At 36.6% G+C, this 19534-nt stretch overlaps 1 protein-coding gene across 1 annotated transcript in view; it reads left to right on the forward strand.

Moving 5' to 3' along the window:
* The first annotated feature begins 12124 nt into the window (after nucleotides 1-12124).
* Nucleotides 12125-19534, forward strand: part of Gabra2 (gamma-aminobutyric acid type A receptor subunit alpha2) — a 140157-nt gene continuing 132747 nt past the window's right edge. Inside the window, 4 exon segments of the mRNA XM_047567518.1 lie at nucleotides 12125-12367; nucleotides 13380-13457; nucleotides 15890-15960; nucleotides 15963-16004. Coding sequence (XP_047423474.1) covers nucleotides 13387-13457; nucleotides 15890-15960; nucleotides 15963-16004 — 184 coding nt within the window. The 5' untranslated portion in view covers nucleotides 12125-12367; nucleotides 13380-13386.

Consider the following 19534-nt stretch of genomic DNA (forward strand, 5'->3'; position numbering starts at 1 on the left):
GAGTTCACATTCTACTTGTAGAGAAAGGTAAACCTGTTATTGCAGAGGAGGGTAAAAGAACACAAGGGAAGTATATCCACTCACATGGAGGATGAACACAAGACCTTTCTTTTACAGTATTTTACCACATAATTATAATTATGCCATTTTTTTTTTTTTTTTTGGCAAAAAAGTGGAGTGCTACTATCATGTGAATTTTTTTAAATTGTGCCAGTATTACTTAGAAATCATTTATTACTAAACTGTCTTTGGTGCAAGATTAGGGTGCACAGAATACTCATGAATATAGGTTAAAATTGAATAGTTCAAGTCAATGTAGATTATTTCTTCATCTTAGCAAACATTTTTTCGGGTCAGAAAAAAAAGAAAAAAGCAAACACACTTGTTGTTACTGACTTGAGCATTATCATCAAAATGTTACACCTGAGAAAATTTACTACAGTGATAAAAACTATGAACTTACATAATTTAATTTTCTGGGTCCAAAGACTACTATCATTGGTTTCATTATCTGATGTGCCCACCATCCTCATCGCCGGTCACACGAGATGTGTTTACCCTTAGCACTGCAGTGCTCTGAACAAACCTCACAAGTTGGCTTCAGGAAAGAATATTAACAATGCATGTGAGATCACAGGCTGAGAATTCCAGGCTCAGTCTTGCAGTGTGGTACAAGACAAATGCATATCCATGTGTCACTGGTGAAAACATTGCTGCTTTGTTTACATTTTAATAGACTGGTCAACAGAATCACACCATGTAATGATTACACAATTAACAGTTATAAACCAAATTTTGGACCAAAGAATAAAAAAAAAAAAAAAAAAAACCCAAACAACAGCAACAACAAAAAACCTGTGTGATGAGTATGTGTTGATGACAATTATGTGCTTAAAAGTAGGTTTTGGTGTAGATCTTATATTCCTTCACCAAAATGTTCCTAGAGGGATAGAGTCTAGTGCGATCTGTTTCTAATTTAAAATAAGATATAGTGCAGTATTTTACATTTGATAAATTATATATAAAATTTTTTCAATTCTTTTTTTTAAGGATAATCATTTAGCTCACGGAAACATTTGTTTTTGATATATTTACATAGTATTTCTCATAGGACTAGAAAGGAGTCTTCCAAATAGTTTTAAAAGGTGCAAAAGAATCATTCTGTTATACAGCCCAATTTTTGTACATTGCTACTTTTATGTGTGCACCTTTCACTTAGTTCAAAGGTTGGCAAACTTTCATTCTTCAAGGGTCAGAGTGACATGTTTTAGGATTTGTGGGACATATAGCCTCTGATGCAACTACTTGGCCATTAGACAATATATTTTAAAAAGTGAATGTGGCTATGACTCATTAAACCAAGACCAGAATCAATCCTGAATCAATTGATTCATTGTAATCATCCTATAAATACACATATGCACATGTGTGTAATTATTAATTAATTTATATATTTACGTAAAATTAAAGAGGTCTCTCAGCATTCACTTGAATTTAGGGGAAGAAGGGGCAGAGGAACAGTTCATCAGACTCGGGACCCTAGGATTTAGGAATAACTAACATAAAGAGGTAATTCTCCACTGTATTAATGTTTTATAGGAAAATCAGCTGTTCAACAAATAAAGAGAATTACCATAAACTTAGAATATAAAGGAAATAGAAGACATCTTCCATTTCATCCACCGTAACTCCTTCATAAAAAGAATCTTTTTAGGAATACATGCAGCTCCTGCATCCATATGATTCATTTGGGGCTTCTAATTAGTACTGTACTCCCACAAAATAAGAATAGATCATCCCATTCTAGGCAGAAAATAGAAAAGCATGATTTGTCAAGATGGTCAGCTCTGGAACACTGGTAAATACCAACAAGTGATCTTACCTTTAGCCGCTCAGTCTACTCATCTCCATTATCACCAATTCAGTCTTACTTATTGTGAACCAAATGTAATCTCTTGCATGCTCACTTCGATTGTATCCCCCTACACCACCCACCAGGTACCAAAACAAAGTATTCTTTCTTTTCTTTTCTCATAAATACAGAGAGGCAGCTCTTCATTCTTCATAAACTCCTTATGACTCTGGAAATAATCCAAGTAGTTGAATCAAAGGTTTGACTTTAGGGATAAGAGATGCTGACTTGAAAGTAACATTATACATCAAATTCTGCATTGGTTACACATTCATTTGTTTTTCCAGTCTTGTCAATGATTATATTGAGTGCTCACTCTGAATCAGGCAATGCTTTTCTTTTAAGGAGATGCAACATTATGTAAAATATAAGCATGGTCCTTGAACTTATGGAGCACACAGCGTGATTGATTAATGTTTTAATCAAAGCACATGATTATTTAGAAGTTGAGATGAGATGAACTAAGAGAAAATACATATAAAAAAGACAGTTGGAGACTGTGTTGGGGAAGGTTTCTTAAAGAAGCGTATACCCTTGGTGCCATCTGAGAAAGGATGAGGTCACGTTTCATAAGAAACGTTTTCAAGCACAACCTCAGATTTGGTCTTAACCCCTCAGGGTGCTTAGGTGGTCAAAGAAAAAAGAAGGATGGAAACAAAGTTTCCTAAGTTTTGCTATGAGGAAGGACTAGGTACAAATCAGGGGAAGGAAGATGGCAGAAGTCTCGCAGTCAATGGAACATGTGCTATGAGGCTCCAAGGCAGGAGAAGAGAAGGCAGTAGGGAGGTTTGCAAGTTACAGGAATTGAGAGAAGGCTGCTGTTGATGACTGTGAAACCATGGCTTAGGGCAAGGCATCCGGGACACTGGCTATTAGAAGGATTTTGGTCTTGACCTTTTGAGAAATAGGAAGTATCTGAAGGATTTTAAGTTGTACAGTGATGGGATTCAATCTGCACTGTGGAAATATCACTCAGACTACTGTATGGAGGCCAAGTTAGAGAGTGTTCAGTGGCTAATGGATGATCTCATGAACAATAGTGAACAACATTCAAGAATTCTTTGACACGGCCTTGTGTTCATTTATTAATTTACTCATGTATTTATTCACTTGTGCATCCTCCCTTCTATTAACATTTATTGAGCACTTTCCATATGGAAAGTATCGTGAGGTATAGAAAGAGACATAAATCAGTTTCTGCTCCCTCAAGAGTTTATAAAAGAAGAGTAAGTTTTCTTCTCATAATTTTAATGTTAAATTGTTGCAATGACTTGTACTTGAATGATACAGATTGACTAGCTAAAAGCAGTTCAGACCTAGAAATTTTTGCTCTGGTGAATCATACAATGACAATAGAATTCATATTAAAATCTATGACTGGCCCTTTTCTACCTTCTCAGAAAACTCTGAAAATGGCTTAAAGTTCTCACATTGTGTTTTTATGTGAGAGTCAATTTCTTTTGTCTCTCTTGATGTAACAGAGATATGGAAACACAGTCCTACTCAGAATCAGTCTCCTCATCCATCTCTCTTCCATTTGAACATCTAGAAGTTGCTGTCACAATGAAGACTCTTTTTCTTATTTCCACCTTTTTTTGAAACTGTTTTCCACCCCATTTCTAATACCTGTCAGGTATTTCAACAATCAGAGCTCCTGTTGGATCTCAGTGAATGTCATCCACCCACCGGGTGTCTGTGCCATCTGTCTGTGCCACGTGGGGGAAAGATGAGGTCGAGTGTAGGAAGAAATGTTTGTCAAGCAAACCTTGGACTTTGTCTCAAATCCCTCTGGGTACTTAGGTGGAGAAAGAAGGAAGGATGGAAACAAAGCACGCTTACTACCCAAGGAAATCGGTTGGTTCAGTTCTCTGCAAACAGTTTTTGTGGGGCTGTAATTTCTGGGTCTTGGAAAACCTCATCCCTGACAGAATTTATTTTCCATGTTATTCCATCACTCAATATTTGGTATTAAAATTAAAGAAAACAAAATAAAGCTTTCCTTTTTACTTTCATTCATCAGCAGTTATGATAGATTAAGTTATTCCATAGTTAAGACACTAACCCAAATTTTAGAAGCTTAAAACAATAATAATTTATTTCCAGTCCATGCTATATACTTAGTGCAAATCAGAGGGGAGCTCTGGTCTTCATTATCTCCTACGGATCCAATGACCAACCACCATTTGGCCCATCACTGGCTGTAACCAGGTAACAGGGGAAGAGGTAACATGCTGCGTCTGATCTGCATTCATCCATTTTCACCCCCACAAGTGGAAATGGCTCATGGTTTGTCATTCGTTTGTTTGTTTTGATCACCTTTCACTGGTCAGAACAAGCAAGTTCCGTTGGCACCTTGAATCTTAAGAATAAAGAAATTCAATCTGTTCATACACTTGCCAAGATTTTCTGGACAGCACAAGTGTCTCTCATTAGCCTCGTTAAGAAAAGAAAAAAAAAAAAGCCTGTAAAAGATGAATTACTAACTCCTAACTCATAATGCAGATGATTCTCATATTCCACTCTTCTCATGAGATACCTCTATCCTGGAAGCCACACAGAAAGGAAGAGCAAAATCTAACCTTAATTATTTGAGGATATGAGTAGGAAGGGGCTGCTGAACACCTCCACATTGAGAAGTGAGTTTGGGTCCTTAGATGCTACAGATATTGGTTTCCTTAAAAAAAAAAAAAAAAAAAAAAAAAAGACTCAAGATGTGGCAATTTCTTTATTTCAGGTAAATCAGTAGCCAACTCAAATGAGAGAGTCACTCAACTTTTCAATATAATTAATGTAATGGGTCAATACAATACACTGGAGTGGATTTAATAGCTAGCTCTACTTAAACAGAGACCTAGACACACCAGCACAGTCAGGGATGCCCACACCTGTGCACACCACATCCCCATTTGCCTAAACACACAGCTTATCATCTATACTCACTCATAAACACACATTCTTCCCTATGCCTACACAAAAGAGACTTTTGCTGTATACATATTCTAATGGGAAAGAGGGAGGAAAGGGGGACACCAGAGAACTAACAAAAAATGGAAATGCAGGCCAGACTGGAATAAAAAGGAGGGCATGGTATGCTAAAAAGAGGACAGAAGAGGAGGGAAAAAGAACAGAGAAGAATGAAAGAATGAGGGAAGCAATGTATTCCTGGGAAGAAAAAAAACATGGCAACATAAGAGGATGCGGGTGTGGGTGTTGGACTGTTCTGTGAAGGTGGAGTTTGAAATGTGAGTGGGAAAAAGTGAATGGGAAATTAATCATGGGGAAAAGTAGGAGTTGAGAGATTCAGTACATGAAAGGGCAGGGACTACAACTGAATCTCATCTTCTAAATGCAGGGGCAGTGATCCAACAGCTTTCAAACACTTCAGTAATACCAGCAAACACTGTGCAGTGTTGCCTATAGGCCAGGTATTGTTATGTGTGTGTCTATCAAGTCACAGAGCACTCACGAGGACCATATGAATTAGGTGCTACAATAAATTATTTTTTGGTACCAGGAATTGAACTCAGGGTCACTTAACCACTGAACCATATCCTCAGTCCCACCTTTTTATTTTTTATTTTGAGATAGGGTCTCTCTAAGTTGCTGAGGTGGTCTTGAACTTGCCATTTTCCTGACTCCTGAGTCACTGGAATTACAGGCATGTATGGCTGCACCCCACTACAATCACTTTTATTTTAAAGGCAAGAAAACTAAGAGAGGGGAAAACAGAAATTTGCCCTAGATTTCCCAGGAAGTGGCAGAATTAGGATTTCATTCTAGGTGTCAAGGATCAGAGCCCAAGTTCCTAGGCACAACTGTAGCATCTTATTGCTCATCAAGGTAGTATTATGGTTTCCATATACATAAGAAAACACTGTCATTATTTCATTAAGCCTTGATTTGTTCATGGATTCATCTTTTGTTTTTCCTGAAGAATTTCTCAAAAGATCATATATGCCTTGTTCTGTCTATGCACAGGACAAAAAAGATCATAAAGAGATTCCTGCCTTTACAGAGTTCACCTTCTAATAAAATATGCATTATGACTGAAATGTTTGTGACTCTGTCAAATTCACATGTTGAATTCCTAACGTCCAAGGTACTGGGAGGTGAGTTCTTTTGGGAGGTGCTTAAATCATGACGGTGGAGCCATAATGAATGAGATTAGTGTCCTTATAAGAGAAGTCCCAGAGAGCTAGATTCCTCTTTTTCACCATGTAGGGATGCAGTAAGAAGGTGCCATCTTATGAATCAGAAAGCAGTCTCTTGCCAGAAACTAAATATGCAAGTTACTTGATTTCAGTCTTTCCAACCTCCAAGAATTGTGCAAAATAAATTTATATTGTTTAAAAGATTCCCAGTTTGTGGTGTTTTGTTATAGTAACCACAAATGACTAAGACAGTTAGATAGAAAAGCTAGTAAGTTCAGTTGAATATTCTAGGTTTGACATTAAATACTGGTGCTATATTCAGCAAAAGCACCAAAGGAAGACATGGTCAGTTATTTGAAAGGTTATAAATGATTTTTAGTACGAAGGTTGCATCTAGATAGAGGGAGTAATGAGAACCAAAAGCATAGATGCATTAATCACCAACTGTTGAGAGAAACACAAAGTTTTATTTGGTAGCAGCATAGAGGAAAGGAAAATGCTCAAGAAATGAAGGCTGGTTTTGTGTGTGTGTGTGTGTGTGTGTGTGTGCACATGTGTATGCATGCACACAACTGTGCATATGTGTGATAAGGTATGCATGGAAAGAGCAGAGTCAAAGCTAAATATATAAGCTGGAATCAAATTGATATGTGAAAGAGTTTTGTACCTTATATTGTTACCAGTAGAGGATTTTTAAGTGATCGAGTGACACTATCAAAATTGGTTTTTGGCAAGACTCTTTACTTGGCCTTGTGGAAGATGAACTGGAGAAAACTGAGATCAGAGGCAGAGATACCAATTAGTAAACTACTGCTCATTGATATTGCAGTACTTCACATAAGGCTATGGGACTGGTAAAGAAGAGGATAGATCAGATATTGGATAGAAAGTAGATACTTTCTCATCACTAGTGAATGTATTTGTGTAGTATCGGTGGGATAGTGAGGAAAAAAGTGTGGGATGACTCCCAGTTTTCAGGATTTGGTTAGAGGCAAGGCGTAAGAGAATAACAAAGGTTATACCTTATGAAGAAAGAAAATGTCTAAGTAGTGATAGTGAGATTTTTGGAGACAGAGATTTGGGAGGGACTAGCATCTACTGTAACTGAGATTGCCTTAGGTCATGTCATCTTTAATTCTGGAACTGAGTCTCCCAATTTTTATTCCAAAGTACTTAACTCTAAAAAGATCAGCAATTATTTATTAAGCATCTATGAGCAAGCCACTCTGGCAAATACAAAGAATCTCTACCAAGGAGAAATGATCTATATTTAAAATCATTGGATATCCATAATTAATTTGGCATGGCATTATTCACTTTTTCTTAAAAGTAATTGGTTTCTATTTTCCCTTTCATGTCTCTGACTGACCATGAAATACCCATAGCTTGATTATTTTTCACTTATTTATTCATCATACATTCACCCTCTCTTCCTCTCAAGACAGAATAGTCTGATGATGTAAATAATGACATAAGAATATTCTTTTGGTTGAAGCCAACCTTATTCTACCTGCAATGTTTGAAAATCAGCTCACATTAGGTGCAGGTCCCCCATCCTCTGATTTTGGTGTTAGAATTGTTGCTGGCTACTTCTGCACAATTATGCATCATGAGGTGTTATTATAAGTAGTAATAGTTGATAAGGGAAACTCTGGAGCCATATTTCTTTGCTCTATCTGATTCTACCAATGAGAGACTATGATCTTTCTGTACCAGAACTTTCTCTTCAGTGAAATGGGAATGAGTAGTCTCTCACTTTTGAACATTAAATGAGTTAATTTACACAGAGTATTTAGAATGAGATCTAAAGTGTTATACAAATGAAGGCATTGTAAGTTTATGGTTATTACTTTCATGACTATGATTATCACTTACAGGACGTATCTCATGCAAAAGCTGCTCACCATGTGGCACTTATCCTTCAACAAAATACACAGTATATTTTTCCATGAGGGGTATTTAGTTTGAATCACTGGAGCTTTATCTTTATTTTAGGAAGTGACTGAATAAACTCGAAAGAAATTATAATTCTAATTTCACCAAAGGAAGGGAAAAGAAGCCCCTTACAAATTACTCTGTTTGTGTATGACAGTACAAATAGTTTTTAAAATATCAGAAATCTACAGGATATCCTGAATGCTTGATATTTTTTATTTGCTGGTTAGATAAGGATATGTAAAGTTACTTTTAAAACAGAGTTACTAACTCAATTTGAAGGTAATGTGCATGGCTTATTCCAGCTCGTATACATGATATATTTAGCTCTAATGAAATGTGACCTAGATACATTAATGTAAGAGAGTAGTTTGGGGATTATTTGTTTATAAGACTAGTTACTCCCACCTTCCACCTGCTTTTCTTTCAGAATCTAGAAATCAACCTATCCATCTAATTTCAGCTTGTAGGAAAAGATGGAGCTTGATCGAGCTATGATTTTGACTTGAAAATTGCCAAATGGTTCTTTGTTCCCATTTTTTGTTTTCTGTTTTTGTCTTTTGGTAATGTGGTGAATATGTGTGAACAGAATTATACTCCAAGCATATTTTGAAATTGGTAAGACATGCAGGAGGGAAAGTAAAAGATAGTATTTTATTTTGTGAAAACTGGATAATCTGTACTTCAGTTCCCAACTTTTCATAAACCTATATCCTTATTTAAATGAATAAATCACACAAGAAGGTATGCACTTAAATGTATACAATTTTATTATATACTGATATTTAAAAATTGATATGGTAAGATGCAAGCAAGTCTTGTGGAGGTAATTCTGGTATTTCTCATCAAAGTATGTAAAAATTGCCATGATCAGCAGTCATACAGTATTAAAACTAAATGAATGTTGTAGAAATGTGTTTTTTAGATGGCAATTTTATTAAAATATTCAAGGCTACTTTTATTCATCTAGATATCTATCAATGGGTTCATATGCATATATGTAGTTATATGTAACACATGTATACATATTATAAACACATACCTCACACAACATGTATTTTATATGTCCATATATGCCTATACACACATATATATTATACATATATATTAACTTATGGAAAGTTTAGTGATTCATTAAGCCCCAGGGCAGAGAGAGTAGTAGTTCTCCATAGAAGTAGTATCAAGCTGGACCCTCAAAGTGGAAGCTCTACAACATATCTGTTCAAAAACATAGTTTTTATAAGACATTTTAAAATTGTACAATAGTACGAAAAACATTGGAATACAAGGGAAGAAAAGACAGAGGAAATCAAGAGTTCCCTAATTCTTTGGCTTTCTTTTATTCTCGGTACTTATATGCAAATTTTCTTAAGCGGTGTGGGTATTAGGGATGGGAGAAATGACCCCAGATTCCAATTTGTGGGAGAGTAATTTAAACAGGTTCAAACAGGAAGTTCTGCATTGGTCAAACCTGGGTAGAAATGAATTTACTGGCAAGCAATTAGTTGTCAATTCTTCTCCAGCATTTTGGATGCGCTCCCATTGGGGTGGGTAGAAAGGGCTTAGTTACCACCCACATGGCTGATTCTCCAATCTCAGTCAGTTAACTGCACTTTATTATCACTGAGAAGAAAATCAGGCCGGACTTGTTAGATGTCTGGGGAACTTGGCCAATCCTCTTCTGAATTTCCAAAGAAATTTTTCTGGACAATTAAATATCAGTATAGATACAGCTACAAACTTGAGATCTACTGCCAGTGGTTTTCCTGGTTTCCATTCCTTTTAATGTGATTTAAAGTTTAAATTATAGCTGTCCAATGTCACTAAAATTGCAGAGCAGTTTGTGGGAAAGAAACAAAAAGCAGGATTTTTAAAATCTAGTTTTCACTGTGGGCTCACTAAATGCAGATGTCAATCTGTGAGCTGTTGTTACATACACTCTTGTTCCCCGCCCCTCAAGCAATGGGTAAAAATCATCCAAAACAGGTTGAACTTTCTGATGTTCCATAAAAGAGGGTCATATGTCAATGAGATTGCAAATTTATTAAGGGTGCTAATGGGAAAAGCTAGTATTTCAGTGCAAATCATTTCAATAGCTATAAATTTTTAAATAAAGCAATTAAAAACAAGATCTACAAGTCAGTATTAATATCAAGGGAAAAGACCACAGTGGTACTCGTGAAAATAATATATGAAGATATTTACAAAATTGTGATATTCATGGAAGAAATTTTGTTGGAGCATGACAATTAAGGTTGGGAAGAAACCATGTACTGCTCAACTTCCATTCCAAAATATAAACAATTGAGCAGGAATATAAATAGAAGAATGATAGAGCTCCTAATAAAGATTGACTCATAGGAATGGAGAAAAAGAACAGGAACATACAGTAGGAAGTGAAGTGTTCACACCAAGCATAAGACGTTTAGATTCCCTGGTTGCAAGGTTTTAAATGGCATGCTTTTTATCTTTGTGAATTTCAATTAGACTCTGCAATGGGCAAGTCAGGAAAGGAATATTAATGATGGAAGAGAAAGCTGGGTGGTGTTCCATTCTTCACAGAGCCAGCTAAATAAGAGAGCAAATGTTTATTTAGGTTGTAGCATATTAAATGCTCAGAAAGTGATAGCTAATGTAGGTTAAAAAGGACAACTTGAAATATTTACAATGTAAAGGTTTTACTCTCCTCACATAATCTTCAAAGCAAAGCTAAAATTTTACTGTAGATTAGCAGTGCCTGTTATGAAAACTGCACCATCTAGGAAACACATCTGAATTTTTTGGTGCATAACTAACAAAATTGAAGTGTTTGGCACATGTTGACTCTGAATGCAAAATGACAGAAACATCACCATACGTATCTTTTTTTTTTTTTCTTTAAAAGTGTCTAACGTTTATAACAACTTCTGGAAGAGATAAACACAGGATCTGCTTTGCCTTAGTAAAACGTGCATAACATTCTGTCCTATGTGCAGTACAAAAAGGAAAAAAAATCTCTCTCCTGCTCTCTCTTTTTGTTCAAGTTGCACGTTTGGATTTCATTGCCTCAGATAAAATAGAAAAATCAGACAGATCAAAACACACAATGCAAAAGTGTATGAAGGAAACTGAATTACAAGTCTCTGCCAGCAAAAAGCCCTAAACGGGAAAACCTCAAACCTTGCTAACATTTCCAACCCCTGGGGAATGAACTGCAAAGGTAGTAGAAGCACAGCAGGTCCATTTTTGCTCAGGGGTAATGTAAACTTTTTAGAGCTGTTGATTGAGTTTCATCACTTGGTAGGGAGAAAAAAGGTTAGGAAAAAGGATTGCTGAAAGTGAGTGAGCAGGAGCTTGCCCAAGGTGTACAATCTGCAAATGGACTTTACTGGCAGATTCACGGGAAGTCGCAAGCTCTCAGAGTTTTGAGGGGAAATTGGTCCTGATTGCAATAGTGTGGGAGAATGAGTAGTATATCAAGAGGGCTCAGGAAATCAAAGAAACTTCCTGCTGTTTGATTCCACGCAACACGCGTTGAACTTGGTCCTGCGTGGATGCGGTGATGACTAAGTAAAGGCGTGATCAGTCCCCTCGCCCTCCAGCGGGAGCGGTACCTCTTTACCTCTTCTAGGCAGCCACGTCGCTCCGCAGCCCAGGGATGTCGGGGGACCAGCGGCAGGGCTCAGCCCAGGGAATCTAGGGCCTCAGAGACACATTGCATTTCCGACTCCGCACAAACACCCACCAGCAGCCCCCCAAGAGCCTCAGGGCTTCCGGGGAGCAGCACCCGGCGGCGCGTGGGCTCCGCTCCTCCCGCGCGACGTGGGCACCCGGAGCAGCGCTCAGGGCGCGCCCCGGCGCCCGACGCCGCCCGGGGCTGCGCCGCGGCAGGTGCCCGGAGGGCGGCGGTCGGTTACCCGGGATTGGGGTGGGGGTTGGGGGGTCCCTGCGTTCTCTGGAACCTCGTTAGCCCTCCTCCCCAGCCTAGCTCCTCCTCCTGCATGAGCGGGGCTCGTGCCCGCCACCGCCAGCGCGCATCGCGCCTCCGCCCGCGCCCCCCCTCCCCGGCTCCTGCCATCCTTCCCCCTCCTCCTCTTCCTCCTCCTCCGCCCATCACCGCCACTACGGACGCCTTCGCCTCCTTGTACTCCTCGCGCTGCCTCAGCCGCTCCTCGCTCCTCGCGCTCCCGTTGCCTTCCACCAGCCCATCGCTCCCCGGCTTGTTCGGCTGCTGCAGTCTCTCTCTCTCTCTCTCTCTCTCTCTCTCTCTCTCTCTCTCTCTCTCTCTCTCTCTCTGTCTCTCTTTCTCTCTCTCTTCTCAAGTTTCCTATCTTCTCAAGATCGGGGTAAAGGAAGGAAGGAAAACATCGAATTCGCCTTGCTCTTTCAGGTAGGGTCGCACACGTTGGTCCCCACAGGGACCTTTTACCATTTGCCTTTGCCTCGCCTGCATGCTCATCTCCCCCTACCCCACTCTTAGATGCTTTCTGGAAACCGAGGAGGCTCTGATGCCCCTCTCCTCTCCATCCTTTGAACAAGCAATTTTAATACTCATCATCAGAAACATATTTTCAACTACAATAAGATGCAGAGCCTGCTCGGCAGCACGTTAGCCTAGCTCTTTTATAGTCTTCAACTTTGCACACCGTGGTAGCCGCTGCCTGCCTGCCTGGTGTTTGATCAGGGAGCCTCACGCTTCTTCTCTTATTGTGGTCCTCTGCTCCTGAGCAGCTGTCAAACGCGTCGTTTCGCAGCATTTGATCTGCACCCAGCTGCCTCCAAGACGTGGTCTTGGGCAACCATGGATGGGCAGGGAGAGAAATTTTGATTTCACTTGAAATTATTATTTTTTTTATGTTGGAGGAAGTGAAGACGTGAGGACAGCAATTCATTGTAAAGAAAAGAATAATAATTGAAAAAGTGGCCTGGTTACCCCTTGCTTTTCCCACTGTGGTTGCGGAGGGTGGTCTTGATTAAACGGGTTGTGGTATGAAGTACCCATCTCTCCTTTTTTATCCCACTCTCCCCTCCAACCTATTCCCTTCTCCAGCTCAGATGTCAGTTTAGAGTCCCAGCGTTATTATTTCATGTGTGCATAAAACAATGATAGAACAGTATTTGCTGACGATGGGGTTGGGGAAGTTCCGGACAGAGCAAAGACTGATTCGATTACTTGGTCATCTTGCTATCCCCCCAAAAAAGAAAGGAAAAAGAAAAGAAAAGAAAGAAGAAAAAGAAAATTCTCCTCCCTCAGTCATTGCACCCTACACAGTTCACAGAGTAATTTTCATAGCTTTAACTCCAATTCCCAAATGTAATGACACTGTTTTGGATTACTTGGTTGGTGGGACTGAAGCCAATCTTAAGTGTATTTTGTTTTTATTTTCCATTGCTTTGCAAAGAGAGGTGATGAAGGCAAAATTGGACATCTACAACATGCAGTCCCTGCTGCTTGTTTTCTTGGTGTGGGACCCAGCCAGGTGAGACATTTCCTGTGCTTAACTTTTAATTCAGAGTAAAGGTGTGTTTTGGAATGCCATCTGTGCAGTTGTGACATGTGAGAATCAGGGCATTTTGGAAAATTATTTCTCATGAAAAAGGACTACCAGAAAGTGAAGTATAAGTGGCAGGAACTATGAAAAGTTTGCTGATTCTTGTTTTTAGCAATCAAATGTAAAAGTGAATAGAAACATTTTTATACAAATAATGCACTGAGAAATATTCTTTCAGTGACATACTCATACAAGGAATTGATGATTAAATTACAGGCACTTAAAACAATACCAAATTCAGCAAGAAAGTCAAGTTTTCCTTTAAGTCAGAGAGGAAAGTATTGGCTAAATTATTTGAGTTGTAACAATTTTTTCTTTCCTGTTTTGAAAATGTTCTTGGTTTTGTTAGTCAACATAGAAAACCCAAATGATGTGTGAGTCTTAAACCTCTAGGTGGAGGTAGTATACAACTCCACAATCACAAACAATAAAATGAGAGCTTGATTTATTAATCAACTTTACACATTATTAATTTAGAGAGCTTTTATTACTCAAATGGTTACTGTCAAAAGGAGTACTAATTTCAAATGTGTAACTAATTTTAGTTTGCCTGTGTTCAACAAACATGAAAGTGATTTTTATTGCTTTCAAAAACTTTTCTTAGTTGTAATCTTTTCTGATTATTTTTAATCATCAATGGTCATCTTTTATTTATTCCCCTAGGATATGACTTAACAAATACCAGAAGAATTAAAATACAAGTTTTCTGAGAATGTTCCCGTAACCATTACTTTAAAAAAAAATTCCAATATCATTTAATTCCGTTTGTTTCATAGTCCTTCCCAAGTAATGTTCAAAGTGTGGAAGTACTTTCTGGATTTGAAAAAAAATATGCTGATAAAGATAATATAATTTGAAAATATCTACTAGTTTAACATCTGAATATTGACTTTAGAAAGAAAATATGAAATGTGACTAAAAAGACTTTTGAATGAAAATCTCTAGGTGAAACTTTATGACTATTTTGGCGATTGGTTTTAAAATAAGCATAAGTAGGCAATATAGAAACTTTTGAGGCTAGAATGTATGAACTGACTTACATAATTTGTGAATGTTATTTTCATGTTAGTTTTTAAATATTTACTCTAATAGCAATAATTGTTGGAAATTAGTTTCTGAGTATTTGATGTGTTGAGTATTCTTACCTACTAGCTCTGTATTCATTTAAACATAAATGGACTCTCTCAATGGTATTTTATACAATACACCTTGACAAGAAGGTAATTACATATGTCTTTGATATTTGTCTTGGATGAACACTCTATCCTCAATTAATAATGATTGAAAAGCCTCAGCGATTAACTTAATTTCTCTCTACTAGTTTTCTGTGCTATATTTGACCAGCAATGCTCATGCTAGTATTTTATTCTATTATATAAATGATTCTTTTTTGGGGCCAGTAATTTAAATCTCTGAATCATTCCAAGTAAAAAAGAAATGGCAGTGAAAAGGGACATTCTGTTTTATACATTCAGTTCCTTCTGCACCATATTGCTAGATGTCACAAATCAGGTCTCTGGCTTTATGATGGAGAAATAATGGAGAAAATCACTGTTTCTAAATCCTTTCTCATGGTATTTTAAGATCATTTGTTCTTCCTATAATCACTAATTTATCACTAAAAAAAGGTAACTGGGCATTTTAATTTTTATGTGGCCCCTTATCTTTCTTGAGACCAGTCAGGAGGGACTAGCCCTCCAAGGCTCCACAGCTGTGGTTGTTACTGATGCCTTCAGAGCCCACCTCTACCTTCTGGCTACAGTGGAGCCTGGCACACAGTCAGAGGAGTTTCCCTGATGTCTATATTGCAGTTGGCCATTGGGTGGAGGTATACCCAAAGTAAGGAAGCAATCTTGGTTTAAAAGAGCAAAAGACATAAAAAGAAAAAGAAAGATATTTTTGAGGAAGATAGAGAAATTTTATATCTCCAATCAGGCAATTTGTTTTCAAATTAATGCTCAAAGCAGTGAATTATTATTTCAGGAGCTTCTTTGATTATTGTACCTTTGTGACTGTGAAATAACATTACTAATAATGTCTGCAAATGATAATGTATAATCACACTGTATTTCTAGGGAATAGATTTTAACAAAAGAGAGAATAGCAATTAGGATGCTAAGTGGTGGAAATCTCAATAGTTTCATCATCAAACTTTTGACAATCTACAATGCAGTATCCATTTTCATCAGCATGTTCACCTTCCCCATAGACATACTGGTATTTACAGAGGTGAAAAAAGAAGAAAAATGAGTGGTAATGATAGTTTAGGGAACCTTAAATTCAAATCAAGAAATAAGAGCATGTTGGCACTTGCAAACACACATATGTGTATATATCAGCTTGTAAAATTATCTGTTTAGGTTGGTGCTGGCTAACATCCAAGAAGATGAGGCTAAAAATAACATTACCATCTTTACGAGAATTCTAGACAGACTCTGGATGGTTACGATAATCGGCTTAGACCAGGATTGGGAGGTAAAAATATTTTCCTTTTCTAAACTCTCACAAAATAATGTCTTTAAAAGCTAAGGATAATATTTCTTATTTTAATATATTTTACATATGAGTGCATTACTGTGTATTAAAATCATAGGTAATAGGAAGTATTTCTATGAACTAAACATTATCTGTGATTTTTCTACCCACATTATGTATTTAACATATTTTTTGTAGAATTCCAAAACCATATGGAGCCCAGACTTTTTGCATAAATACTTTTCAAATTAATTTGTTTCTAATAACTAAATGTTTGACTCTTAGAGTATGTTAGAGTCTGCCATTATTCAGCAGAATGCCAGTGAGATTTTTTTGGTTACTTACAGCATATATCATAGGTGCCTGTCTCATACCAGTGTAGTTATGCAAAAATAAGAAACATAAAGAAATAACAGAGTCTGGATTCTATCTCAATAAATACACTTTTAGGACCCTAAAATGAATTTTGTACATATATAAATATAGTATGGGTTTACCTTCTTCAAACTTTCAGTCATTTTAGATATCCATTGGTTTTAAACCTGAATTATTGGCTTGTGGCACAGTTTGATTTCAAACTTAAACGTTAATTTTCAACCCATAAAATGAATATAATTTTTATCCGAGGAGGTAAAGGAAATTAGGTTTGGCTAATATGTTCAGTTTTAATTATCCTTCAGCACTGCTAGATGTTGCCAAACAATTAGGTGAAAGTAGGGTAGGGGTATAATTCCTAAAGGATTCTGAGTCAAAACACTACATTACTCATCAATTTTAAGATGACATATTATACATGTATACATACACATATGTGTATACATGTATGATATATATGATGTATATAATTGTGATACCTACATGTGATAAACATGCTTATACATCTGTAACTATTAAGACATTTAGTTTAATCATTAATTAAAACAAGACAAATTAGTTGAATAAATGATACCAAGCAAAGATTTATGCAGCTATTCTGGTTATTGTCAGGCTTGGCAACTTTCTAATATTAAGTTGCTTTAAGATATTTCTGTTTGCCTGGTGTGGTGGACCTCTAATCAGAGTGATTTGGGAACCTGAAGCAGGAGATTTGTAAATTCCAGGTCAGCCTCAGTAACTTAGTGAGACCCTCAGCAACTTAGTGAGCTCCTGTTTCAATGTAAAATAAAATAGTAATAATTTTAAAAGTGCTGAGGATGAAGCTCAGCAATAAAGTACCCTGGGTTTCCTTAGAAACTGCATGTTTTGAATTGTTCAGAGGTAAGAAAAAGTCAGAGAAGATTCAACTTCTTGTTAAGTATTATGGTATTCAGTCACTATTAGTTTTTACTTGAATCCCTGAATGATACCTCATTTTAAGAGAAGTCTCAGGAAGGAATAATGTTCTCAAATATGGCACATTGTATCTTTAAGAGAGAATGCAATACTTTAATATACAGTAATTTCTAAAAGAAAAATTGAAAGAATATAATGTTACCTCAGCAATTAATATATCTAATAATCATGACTATAAGAGCTTGCTATCCATGTTAGCATATGTGGCAATAGGCTATTGCCAAACTCATATAAAAGAAGTAATCCTAGCACAAGGCTGTCATGATTCAAGATGTGGTTTAAGATGTATATTTGCACTAATGCAGATCTTTTTTCTAAGGCATAGATTTTATTATTTTTAAATAAATCATGAGCTGTCAAAAAATTCTTAAGGTATTCAAGCTAGACCTTGGACTTTGTCTTTTCACACTTTTAGAAGGAATATTTGCCTTCTTATTGTATGGCTGGGTAGTAAAATCTACCTGGATTTGGATATTTCCAATGATCTCTTTCTTTGTTTTTTTATTATCTCTTAAATTTTAAAATTCCCATTGTTTGCACTCAACTATAGATTCTAATTTTTTTGTTATTTTGATCAATGCAATATACTATGTGGCTTTTTTTGCCTTACCCAGGCTCTGATATTAAACGTATGCTAAAATATCAGAGTCTTCTTAGTCTTCTTTTAGTCTTATGCTGCTTTCCATATGCCACTCTCTCTTCTTGATCAAATCCTTTGGTGACTTTCCATTGCCTTTGCTAGTCGGTATTGAGGGATAGTGGAGGCAACTTAAGCACCGGAAGCAATGGATGTAGATTGGAGCTCTACTTCTTCCCACACACAAAGCTATGCCTTGGCCAGATAAGGTCTCTTTCCTTAGATTTAAAATGCCTTTGGTTTTATCCACCTTTTACCTTATAAGATTGTCGGAAGGATTATACAAACACTAAGTGTATACAAAGCATACATAGGTCCCTACTAACAGTTCAACAAGTACCAACTCTTTCCCTCATAATTTAAATTTCTAATTTATCAAGGCTTTCCATAATCTACTTCTCTGACTTCCTTTACCACTTCATCTCACTGCCCGTCCATCTTGCTCTTTAAATGCTTCTATTCATTTTCTCTTGATAATTCATTCCCATCTGCCCTTTTGACCTTTGGTGGAACCATTTTTCCTTCAGCTGGAACCATTTTCCTTCCTTCTTTCTGTTGATCTAATACCTACCTTTTTCTGTAAAAATCATTTAGTAAGTAGTAGAGTCAGGTGAAAAGAACAATAAAAAGAAGACACCAGGCCTCTTTGGTAAAGATCTTTCTTAACTGAATTGTAGCACCCAGATTCAATTTTCTCTCTGTTGAATTTCTTGAGCAGTTGTTGGCTCTATATCTCATTTGGAACTTTTTCTGTGATATCTTGTATTATTTATTACATTTTTATGTGTCTCTTGCCAACTTAATAAAATTGTAGGTCATTGAGGCAATATATAGTATCATAAATCCTCTGTGATTTCAGCAACTAAATATTGATTTGCATATTATAGCCATAAAATAAATGTTGACTGCTTGATTAACTTTTCTATGATCAGTTAATCATCTGGAAAATGGGACTACTCATATTTTGCTGACCTTTCAATTAGGAATGTTGTGGTGATATGTTGAATATCATGTTTCAGGAGAGCAGTGTAGCTTAGTGAGAGAACCTAACTTTATCCTCTGCAGACTTAGATAAGATCCCTGCGGTAGTGTCACCTTTGAATTGTGTCACTTGACCTCTCTGAAGCACCTTTGTTATTTGTATTACCATTCTTTGAATAATATTAAGCATGATGATATACATAATGAATTTAGCATAATAACCATCACATAATAGATAATAAGAGACAACTAAAAGGCTTTGAAATATTGTTTATATGTATTGTTGCAAGTTTAAATTAGTAGGGTCACTTTTGCTTCCAAATTCTTAGCCTGAATGTTCAGGGAAATTACCTTTATCATTTTATTCCAGAAATTCATAATAAGGAAAAATAAGTTTTAGTTCAGTACATTTTTAATATATCAAAATGAATATCTCTGTTGATGGATAATCTGGATGATTAATCTCATTTGTTATTATTTTAATTAATGAGTACTTAGAAAAGAGGAAGGAGTTTTTAATTATAATTAGAAAAATTGTTCTTTTTACTACTTACTTACTAGATCTTACCCTGGAGAAGTT

This window comes from Sciurus carolinensis, chromosome 10, assembly GCF_902686445.1.
Source record: "Sciurus carolinensis chromosome 10, mSciCar1.2, whole genome shotgun sequence".
NCBI classification, from domain to species: domain Eukaryota; kingdom Metazoa; phylum Chordata; class Mammalia; order Rodentia; family Sciuridae; genus Sciurus; species Sciurus carolinensis.